The 10,995-nt window shown below is 36.6% G+C and overlaps 1 protein-coding gene, 1 long non-coding RNA gene and 1 other non-coding gene across 3 annotated transcripts; 2 read left to right on the forward strand and 1 right to left on the reverse strand.

Annotated features, from left to right (window-relative positions):
* The first annotated feature begins 1,030 nt into the window (after positions 1–1,030).
* On the forward strand, positions 1,031–1,764 carry LOC113069535 (uncharacterized). Its single transcript, XR_003279748.1, has 2 exons — positions 1,031–1,150; positions 1,488–1,764. It is a non-coding gene; the product is annotated as an uncharacterized LOC113069535 (long non-coding RNA).
* On the forward strand, positions 1,237–1,368 carry LOC113087980 (small nucleolar RNA SNORA57). Its single transcript, XR_003285739.1, has one exon. It is a non-coding gene; the product is annotated as a small nucleolar RNA SNORA57 (small nucleolar RNA).
* A 4,698-nt stretch (positions 1,765–6,462) lies between the features above and the next one.
* LOC113069541 (transcription factor HES-7.1-A-like) lies at positions 6,463–8,289 on the reverse strand. The gene is made up of 3 exons (XM_026242686.1): positions 8,021–8,289; positions 7,812–7,907; positions 6,463–7,462 (listed from the first exon to the last, which is right to left on the reverse strand). Exons 1-3 carry the CDS (start codon positions 8,063–8,065, stop codon positions 6,962–6,964), a joined length of 642 nt encoding a protein of 213 aa, XP_026098471.1. The 5' UTR covers positions 8,066–8,289; the 3' UTR covers positions 6,463–6,961.
* Between the last annotated feature and the right edge of the window lie 2,706 nt (positions 8,290–10,995).

Consider the following 10,995-nt stretch of genomic DNA (forward strand, 5'->3'; position numbering starts at 1 on the left):
AGAAATGTTCCCAATGCACACTTTTCCTCTGTTACTCTTTATAAAGTGTGTGATGCCTAGTGTTATAAAATCTGTAGTGTATTCCAGCTGCAAGATATCATAGTAGCATTAGGGTCTTAGGTCAGACACTTTATCAAGCAGTCTTGGCTCTGGAAATATTTTTTTCATTAAAATCTTTTTATATATATATATATATATATATATATATATATATATATATATATATATATATATATATACATATATAGTTTGGAGGTGAGAGAAAATTCAATTCTCAGATGCACCGGAGTTCTTTGTCCATTGATTCTCAATCAGTTCTTAAAGCCCTCTGATACTGAAGCACATTTTGTTTTTTTATTTTAATTGTTTCTTCTTCCCCTTTATTATTTTAGATTTACTATGTTTTAAAGTTAATTTAAATTAACACTTTAATTATTAGATTATTAGTTAATTATTAATAAACACTTCATCCTAACAAGATATGTACATAAGCATTTGAATAAAAAAAGCACAAACAAATTCGGTCAACTAATTAAGAAGATTAAAAATGTAGATCAATAAATGTTTTACACACATTTTTGAATGACGTGAATAAGTTCACTGCAAGTATACCTGCAGCATAACTAGATTACTATAGCATACTGCAAAATGTAGCCTATAAACTAAAAAGTATATATATATATATATATATATATATATATATATATATATATATATATATATATATATATATATATATATATATATATATATATAAAACCTGCTTACAATAACTGCTTACAAGTGGATAATAAAACAAATTGGACACGATGTAAACTCTTTCACATGACGAACTGTTAAATAACACTAATACATTTTTTTACAAATATATGTACAATTAAAATATTTGGTTTTTTAACACTTAATTACATTCAAGATTCTGCGCTGAGAAGCCACACCCCCTACTTGACCGCATCGTTGTTTGCGAGAAGGGTCGCTTGTTGTTTGCTCTTGTTGCCCCGCCCCAATTACGTGAATGCGGCAGATGATTGGATGCCTGAAAGTGACGACGTCAGTTGCGTCAGTTTACAGGCGTGACACAGCTGGTATAAAATGAGACGAGCGGCCATGATTCTTTCTCTGCGGCAGTCCTCGAGAAGCATGTGAGATGGTAAGAGTTTATTTTGGGTGTAATGTGTTTGGAGCGGGTGATCTTGAGATGAAAGTGATATTTTTTAATGTACCTTTGAGCTCAGCCCTCCCTCTTGGCATGCTCGTGGTTTTCTGTACCCTTGTGTGTATGTACGGAGGAATAAAAGAGCCAGTGTATGTCTTCGGTGCCAGCGTGTTCCCCATCGGCTGGTTCTATCCTCAATCACTGGGACATGTTCTCGTGCACTTTCTGTATATCCACGAACTGCTTGTTGTCTGAAGCGGATTTTAATATTTACTGATTTCATGCCTTGTTTTTGTTTTTTTTTTACTCAAGTTGTCATTTTATTTTACAGGTTACGTGCTTTTTCGTCAAAGCATCTGAAAACTGGTCAAGTAAGAGTCCATGACGTCCACAGAAGTGAACCTGCTTCTGAAGGCCCAACGCTGGAATTGGTGTTTCATTAATTTGTATCTGGTCCTTTATGTAAAAATGTTGGAACCTGTTTAACCCTTTGTTTTAAGTCCGTAGTCATGCACCGACTATTTTTGCCATCCTTTTTTGGTCCAGTTTATAGCATATTTAAACGTGTTTCTGTATTTTGAGCATTTCTAATAAACCATACATCTTTAGTCTCTTGCCTGTTCTTTACAATGTGCCTTTTGGGAGGTGTCCTTAACTTGTGTTTACTTATTATGTAGTTTGAATTGAACTTTAATCCCAGTAAGTTGACTTATAATGGAAGTAATGTGCTTTAGTTTGGATCTGGTTTGATGGTGATGCAGTCTTGCCAAACTGCTAAAGTTGTACACTAAATATTAATGGCTACAAACTTTAAACCTCTATATTGTGTTTTATTAGTTTCTCTTATCATCGTTGTTACCACAATGGATTTTTTTTTTTTTTTTTTTTTGAGAGCGTAACTCTTAAAAGCAACACCATGTTGATTCAAAATTTGTTAAATGTATACAGTGTGCGAGTCCATAAATTAATATCACACTGCCTTTTTGTTATATAACAAATCACAACGGTACATGTATAAGTGACCGCTGCGGAGTAACTTATAGCTGCGTGAGTCGCCATAGACAAACTTTGTGAAGTAGTTCCGGTTAGAGTGTTCTTCCGCGGATGCATGCAGTTATGTTTATTCACAGCAAGCGTGATAAAATTTCTATAGTGTTGCTTTAATTTTCCATAGTTATGTCATGGTGATGATTGTGGTTACACTAAAACCTCATTCTTAAAAACACTTGTATTGATCAAGCTGATTAGATTTAAAATGTGAAGTACAAGAACTACAGGGTTTTCATAACTATACTGGTTTATACCATTCATTTGTTAGAAGTTGGCGTTTCTAAATTAGATCGCGTTCTAAAATATGCTGCATTTTTGTTGAATGACTCATAACTTGCGTATTCATTTATAGTTTATATGTTCATTTGCATGCAAGTTGTCATTGAATATAAATTATTGTTTATGTCGAAGAATCCAATTCATTTAGGACAGGCTTCTCTTACTCTGGCCTGATGTAAGAAACGTTTTCAAATCGCTTCACGTCAATTCAAACCTTTGGTTATTTGTAACGTTACTGGGTCTGTCTAAATAGTATAGTCTGTTATTAAAGTACCTTTGTAGTATGATGATAAAGCCACAAGGTGGTGCTAAGCATCTTGCCATGGAAAAAACTACTAAATGTCTTTCTGGGTCTTTATTAGAGAAAAAAAAAAACACTTTATTTAGAGTTTTTTTTTTTAATTATTATTTTCTATTTCTCTATAGAAATATGTAAATTTTGAGAGAGAGATGAGAGATAAGTGTGTGAATTACCTGCATCTGTTAGTCTCTCTATAAACAATGAAGCTGTGCGTTTAATGCACTTCCATTTGACTTCCTCACTGCTGAGAAATATAATGCTGTGATTCAGATATTTTAAAGCTATTTTATTAAGTGCAGTAAACAATGCAAATATAATCTATTTTATTGTATTACTGAATAAAGTATTATTCAATTATCAAGGAAAGAGAAAACAAATAGACAGTCTGTTGTAGAAGTGGTGACAGGGAGACCAGGGACGGATGTAACACTTCTTGTTTGAACATCAGTGACTCAGGGGCGTGAACATGAACCATTTAAACCAATAAAATTTGTATAATGTGTGCAAAAATATTGTGCGTTCAGTTGAGGCAAAAACATCATGCGACTTAGCCTCAACAGAAGATGTGATCGATACTCATTGGAGTCATCAGCTGTTGGTTGTAACATTTTTAATAGACCCGAACCAAACATCCATAACATAGCATCCTGTCTTAGCATGTGGGGCTGAAGTTAAAGCATCAAATTACACTAGAGAAAAGGCTACTTGGGTCATCTAAGTTAAATAAATGTTTCCACAACAGAATAACTGCTATACAAAAACATTACTTTCAAATCATTAAAATCAGTTTTTTTGTCATCAAATCAACACATTTCTCACAAGTTTGACTGTTTCTGTTAGAACTTTTCAAATGTTTTGGATTATAAGTAAATGTTCTTACTATTAATGTATATGTGTCCACTATACTGTTATGTCTCTCAATAGATTCAGTGGTGGGAGTTGGGTTAATACTCCTTGACAAGTTCTGTTGCTACTTTCTGAATACATTTCTGGCTACATTTAAAAAAAAAACATGTTGATCATTTAATAATTGTTGAAAAGCTAACATGTTTGTTTTCAGCTTCCAAACAGGTGTTCAGTGATTGATAAATAATAAAATGACATGACATACAGCCAAGTGACCCATACTCAGAATTCGTGCTCTGCTTTTAACCCATCCTAAGTGCACATATACACCGTGGACAGACATTTCTGCTGCGGCGCCCGGGGAGCAGTTTGGGGTTCACCTCAGTCGTGGTATTACCAGCCCGAGACTCGAACCCACAACCCTGGGGTTAGGATTCAAACTCTCTAACCACTAGGCCACGACTTCCACAAAATAGATGTTTGATTGCTGAATATTGTCCCCTAATTGAAATAGCTGTTTAGTAGGGTCATGATTTTAAATTCATTTACATTTATTCATTTAGCAGACGCTTTTATCCAAAGCGACTTACAGATGAAGACAGTGGAAGCAATCAAAAACAACAAAAAGAGCAATGATATATAACATTGCTATAACAAGTCTCAGTTAGGTTAACACAGTACACGTAGCATGGGATTTTAACTAATATAATAAATAAAAAGAAAACAGATAGAATAAAAAAAGAATAGAGCAAGCTAGTGTTAGAGGTCTTTACACACACACACACACACACAGTTGCATAATAAATTAAAAGAAAATAGAATACTAAAAGGAATAGAAAGGTAGTTATATTTTTAAAGAATAGAATTAGAATAGTGAGTGTTACAGTTAGAGGGTCAAATAAAGATGGAAGAGATGTGTTTTAAGCCGATTCTTGAAGATGACTAAGGACTCAGCTGCTGGGATTGATTTGGGGAGGTCATTCCACCAGAAGGGAACATTTAATTTAAAAGTCCATAAAAGTGACTTTGTGCTGCTTTAGGATGAACTATCAAGAGATGTTCACTTGCAGAACATTACATACCTGACACATAATATATTACAATACTTATGATTAACATTCAAATCATTAATTAGTTAGAAACATGTTGCTATGAATGCAGGTGCAATCAATTTGTTTAGTTTGCCGTCAAATTATAATAATTATTTTTATTTTTTTAAATACAAAAATACAGTAGTTTATTTTGATACATGGTGTGGCTGCTGTATTTTGTAGTTCATTTTTAAACACTCAAAATGAAGGTATTTGGTATTTTATTTTAAAATACATGTTGATGTATCTTCACCCAACCCTGTTACCAGTAATAATTAGAGCATAGGTCCTGTCCTGCTTTTATACAGAGGTTTTATTAAATGTGCTGATACGATATGTACACTATAATACTTTAAATCTGATGTTTGTTTCGTTTGTTAGCAACCAGAGAAAAAAAAATCATAGATACCTATACTCATAATAATAAAGGCATGAGTATATTATACTCGTTTGTGTAGAAATGTATGATTACTTACTTTCCATTGTGCAACATGAGATGTAGAAAATTCCAGTTGTAGTGAGAACACAACATTAGTTGGTTAGATCTTCCAAAAATCGAAGGAATTATAAGAGTTTTAGAAATCAGTCAATATAGAGATTCGCCTCTGTTTAGAGATCTGCTATTAAATTTTATTACTGATGTAAGTTCATATTAAATTATACATGTCAATTCATAAAAAATATGATGCCGTTACACTTTATCGACATGTATGCCACTTTACAAGCTTCTTTAGGTGAAGTATAATCACAAACAGTATTTGACATGCTGAGAACACACTTTAATGAGAACAGAATGAGACGTGAAGATAGGGTCGACTCAATGTGCGTATCAATATTTATATTCCCATTTGGCGATTCATCATCAATTTTGACAGCAACAAAACGAATTCCTGCAAGATTTTCAACATATTAAAAATGTAAATTCTTCGACAACAATAATACAACTTTCCGAAAATTACGAAGATGTTTTCGATGCATCGCATAAAAAGAATAAAGAAGAAACAAAATTGTGAACCAACCATTGTTACCATTCTTCCACTTATTTATTTATTAACAAGCATCCTTTTTAATGGTTAAAGCCCAACCGACCTGAAAGGGTGAAGCGTGGGAAAGACATCTGAGCTTCATTCCCGAGCCACAATCAGGTTTATAGCGTAAAGAAATTCACGCGTCTCTGACTCAAACGGATGGAAACGCGCGTGCCAGTCGTCGAGTCATGTGGTCTTGACACTTGCAAGACAAAACTGTGAGCCCACGACGTGTCAAACCAGGTAACAGTTTGGCCGTTTGTCCTCATTAACATCTCTCTGATGTCTAGCAGTCTTTTCCCAGCATTTTAAAAAATGATGCCTGATTTTGTTGCAAAATAGTTGAGAAGAAAGCAGTACAAATATCTAACAGGCTAGAGTTCCTCAAATGAAATGTTTTCCGATGTTCGTGCATATATATATATATATATTTTTTAACACAGCTGTAGCTCATATGATAAAGTCAATTGGAAACACTGTGATTTAAGACATAATAGCCCACAGAGTGAAAACTCACTCTTTATGACGTCAGAACCTTTGTTTAGGCGGATGTCTCCGAGGGTGTCGAGGCACGTGGCGCCTTTTCGCACTGTTCATTTATTAGCATGAGCAGAGGAAGCCAGAGGTGTCGGAACAGAAGTCGCGTGGAAGTGTGCCACACATTTGGTCGCGAGCATTTCAAAGGGTTTGAGGATCAAAGTCGACTGTAAATGTTCGGCGCGTGCTGAAAGCGATCGAAAACCTCAGATCTTAAATCTTCACGAAATCGACGATTAATGTGTAGTTAAAAACAATAATAAAAAAAAAAGCATATTTCATTTTAATGATGGAATTTATTGGTTTCAGTCCCCCAAATATACATCTATGAAAAAGGGAATGTCGTGAATAAATTAATGTGCAAAATAGATAAATACATACATCAGCTATGTATTACAAATGATCATACACCTAGTACAGATCATGCAAAAAAAAAAAAAGAAAAGGGAAAAGAAAATCTGTGTAAAAAATATATTGCATCATTTATCATACACTATTTACACATTTTATATTTCTAATGTGTTGCCAGATGATAAAATCATGAAACAACATTTTTTTTTCTTTCTTTTTTTTTTTTTTTTTTTAAATAAACGTCCTTCTGCATGAGATGAAACATGTCTAATTATTACACAAGCCCAGTATTTTGAGTCTCTGCAAATGTATTTAATTTCTCTCAAGGCCAAGGCCTCCAGACCGTCTGGCTGACCGGGGTCTGGTGTTGAGAGGTCGGGGGGGCTGTCGAATGCAGTGTGTTGGAGTCTGTGCTTCTGACTGCAGTCCTGTTAGGATGTGGCACAACTTTGCTGCAAGCTGATGGAAGTCCTTGTTTGCAGACAGAGTCCTGCCGCAGATGATGCTGTGCATTTGAATGTGGAAACTGCTTTCTGGACCAGTTCTGGACTCTGAAAGGCAGTCGGACGGTGGTGGACACACAGGGCCGTGTCAGACGCTGGCACAGCGAAGCGCTTACTGCACCTTCCAGTCCCGGGGCCTTATCTTCATCTGACAGGAAACAGGCCGCTTTCTGAAGACACGACGAAAAGCCATCCATGAACTGGTGCTTTTCTGCTCCTTCCACATCTTTCGCTTTCTTGGCCTGAGCGACAGAGTTTTGCAAAAACAGGACAGTGTATTCCAGGATCTCTGCTTTCTCTATTCTCCTTTGAGAGGGACTCTGCAAAAAAAATAAATCAATTCAAGTTTATTTGTATAGCACTTTTTACGATACAAATCGTTGCAAAGCAACTCCACAGAAAATTAAGTTTCTATTTAGTAGTAGCTTATCAGTTTATGTGCATATGAACGGAAAAATCAATTAAAGACATAATCAAACAGAAGATGAACACTATTAACAGCAATGATCATATGATGCAATCAAACTTATAGCAGACTTTGGTAGTTCTGTACGGCGTTCTGATTTGAGAGGAGAATTCAGACAAGCAAATACAGACTTAGTTGAGATCATAGATATATAATTAAAAGATGACACTGTGTTGAGGAGATACAGAGTACTGTTTTCTTACATTGTGCTCGGGGCCTTGCAGAAGCAGAGTCCTCAGGCTCTCCAGACTCCGATTCATCCTTTCTCTTCTTCGTCTTTCTACCTGAGGTTTCAACAGCTGCAGGAAACATAAAAGACTCATCTCAGTGGACAGGGCAAGTTATATCAAAACACATATGCCAGTCTGACCACAGTTTGTTAGAATGCACAGAAATACATAATTTAGCCTACCTTTCTGTCCATTTTAATGGTCCCAGTCTCTCCGAGGATTTTCATAGCACGTGTACTCCAAACAGTAGTTTATATCAGTGATGATATAGTCCTGTAAAGATCCGAGTTCACTACTCTTCAGTATGCTGGACAAGATCTCTGTTCGAGGCGCGCAGTCAAATGTGAGATGCTTCTCTGAAGCTGAGCGCTCGTATTTATAGGCTTTCAGAGGCTTGGTGACAAGCCACGCCCACTCCATGCCACCGACCAATCATTGAGGCGCTTTGCTCTCATGCACAGTTCCCTGCCAAAATGAGCAAAACACTAAAAAGATAGGCTAAAGGCTACAAAATTAAAAGTCACTGTAATTTTAAAGGTCAGACTCGGTTGTATCCATGTAAGACAAACAGAATTTCAAAAGCATTACATCGAGGTCATTTAACAATGATAGCGTACGGATAGTTTATTGGCCTACATATATATTACAAATACTTTTTTAAATTCCCATTACGTGTAGTTAGGCCTAACTGTAGTAGCTAACATATAATCTGCACTGAATTGGTTTTAGACATTCAGCGCAGCCTTGGATCAAAAGGACTGATGGTGCGCGCTCACTGACACCTGGACTTCCGTGGGCACGTGTGTGCATGAGAAAACAGTGCACGTGCATATCAATAGCCCACGCGCCGCTGGACAGACACGCCATCGGAATAACAAAAGAACATCTTTATTTCCACTGCTGCAGTATGTGAGTCTAACACGTCAGTTTGGTTTCCAATGCCATTTAGCATATTTTAACTTTTGAACGTTTCTTAAAGTCCTACACGTGCCACATATTCAAAGCAGGTTGAAACAGACGCTCAATGAATAAATAAAGCTTGCGTTACAATGATTGTATTTGTTATGCTTTATCTTTATGTAACTATATAAACTTTTCATTTTGCCATGTAGAAAAATTGAACTATAATTTGTTGGCATATAATACTGAGGCTGAATCCAATTCAAGTAAAGTGTGAAAATGGGAAAGTGTCTACACACTATTCGTAATAATATATTAACCGAATTTAATTTTCGTAAGTGTCAGTCTTTTTTTATAATAAATGGGTTTTGCTCAGTAATAAAAATGAAAAAGTATCAACGTTGTATCATCTGTGTGTGTGAATCATCAGGGGGTCGCAAGGTAACGTGTGCTCACACCTCTTTATAATTCAGGAGGGCGCGCGCCGCGTGGCAACCTCACACCTGAACAACGCGGCGCGTGTGGGGCGTTTGCATGTGAAAGCGCGCGCATATGAAAAGCAAGCAGTTGGGTCTCTGATTATTCATGCCACTGAAATCACTATGTGAATAGACTCGAGGCTGGAACGATTGGTTTTCCTACCGAATGCGTACGAAGACAGCGCGTGTCTATAACTGTGACAGTTCCCAAATGTACGGCCGTCAGTTGCTATTAGGTTGCGGGCATAACTAGCAAGAGAGAAAAAATGTCACGTTGGTAACACCTGGTCAGTGAAATCAGCTACCATCCTTTAAACCAAGTGACTAACCAACAATCTTGTCTCTCCATGGCTCAAGATGCTATCACTGCTATTATGGGGATACGCTTTAAACTAAGGAAAAGGTGAAAACAGAAATACATTTATCTAACTGTGATCATATCGAAATGAACTTCATCTCAATTATATCCTATAGCTTACTAAAGTTTTAAGCTCATGTCCTGAAGCAGCAGCGCAAGTTAAATGGCACAACACTCATGCAATGAATAGAAGTGATGGAGATGGAGACTATATGTGAACGCATTCCCATGCACTTGCATGTTTATTGAAGAGTAGCGTGGGAACCTTCCCCGTGTCTGAGGATAATGTACAAATTCTGACAGGTAGGCTAATAAAAAGGACTGAGGTGTCGGTCTGTGTTTCTAGGTGAGGTGTAAGCTCGTCGTGTTACTGAGAGCGTGGCCAGTAGCTTGTTCCCATCGTAGCACTTTTGAAATGATTGCCTGTTGTTGGTTATGGGCGAATTTTAAATATTTACGCAATTGCACGCCCTCTGATGCCTTTTGTGCGACATCCCTGAATTAAAGTTCATTGCTCTCAATTCAGGTGATGTGCTACGTCACTGCCATGTTGTGACATTTTCGATATTCGGAGCATTTGAAAATAATAAATAATTGTCTTGGCAGCAAGTGTGCCGAATAATAACGCAAGCCAATCTACGGAAAATGTTTTTTTTTTTTTTTTTTTTTTTTGGAACAATAGGGTTTTCCGACTTTATTACAGTCAGCAGATTAATCATTCCGCACTGAAGTTTTAGTTTGTTAAAAATGAATTACGTAGAAGCATAGGCCTGTGCATAATATGCTAATCCCCAGAAGAACTGTCTCGTCTCTCCTGTGCAAACACATCCACCCTCACACTTTAATGGTCGCGTGTCATTTGCTTTAATCTTCGCCTTGTGCCTGCAAGCTTGGTCTCTAGCTAGTGTTCCTGAGTAGAACATGAAAAAAATAATAAATACATAAACTCTGACAGTTATAGACAGTCTTAGGTGAAGGAATAACGATCCGCAAAAGTTTTCACACATTAACTTCATAACCTTGTGGACGGTAATCTACAGAAATAGTTAATGGCAAACAGCACCAAAGTGATGAAAATGGCGACTACATGTGAACGCAGACGGCTCTGGAGAGAAGCGTGGGAACTGGACGCCTTCTCTGCGCTCAGCTCGAATCTACAAACTCTGCCAGGTAATAAAAGGTGTTACTGGGAGAGCGGGGTTAATAGCTGGTTCCCAGCATAGCACTCATACCTGTTGCCCATTGTCAAGCTTGAAATATTTACACACATACTCACAAACATTCAAAGCACGTCTTTTCTTTTCTTTTTTTCTTTTTTAAATGAACGTTCCAAAAAGGGTTTTTCAAATTGATTTTGGAATCCTGAAGGAACCTTTCAGTAACAATTTCTTAAAAGAACACATCTTTTACTAAGCGTGAA

The sequence above is a fragment of the Carassius auratus genome, chromosome 5 (genome assembly GCF_003368295.1).
Source record: "Carassius auratus strain Wakin chromosome 5, ASM336829v1, whole genome shotgun sequence".
Lineage (NCBI taxonomy): Eukaryota > Metazoa > Chordata > Actinopteri > Cypriniformes > Cyprinidae > Carassius > Carassius auratus.

Coding starts and splice junctions, on each gene's coding strand:
- LOC113069541 (XM_026242686.1), bottom strand. CDS start 8,065: ATGAAAATCCTCGGAGAGACTGGGACCATTAAAATGGACAGAAAG. Junction 7,908..8,020: donor CCATTAAAATGGACAGAAAG/GTAGGCTAAATT, acceptor TGTTTCCTGCAG/CTGTTGAAACCTCAGGTAGA. Junction 7,463..7,811: donor TGCAAGGCCCCGAGCACAAT/GTAAGAAAACAG, acceptor TTTTTTTTGCAG/AGTCCCTCTCAAAGGAGAAT.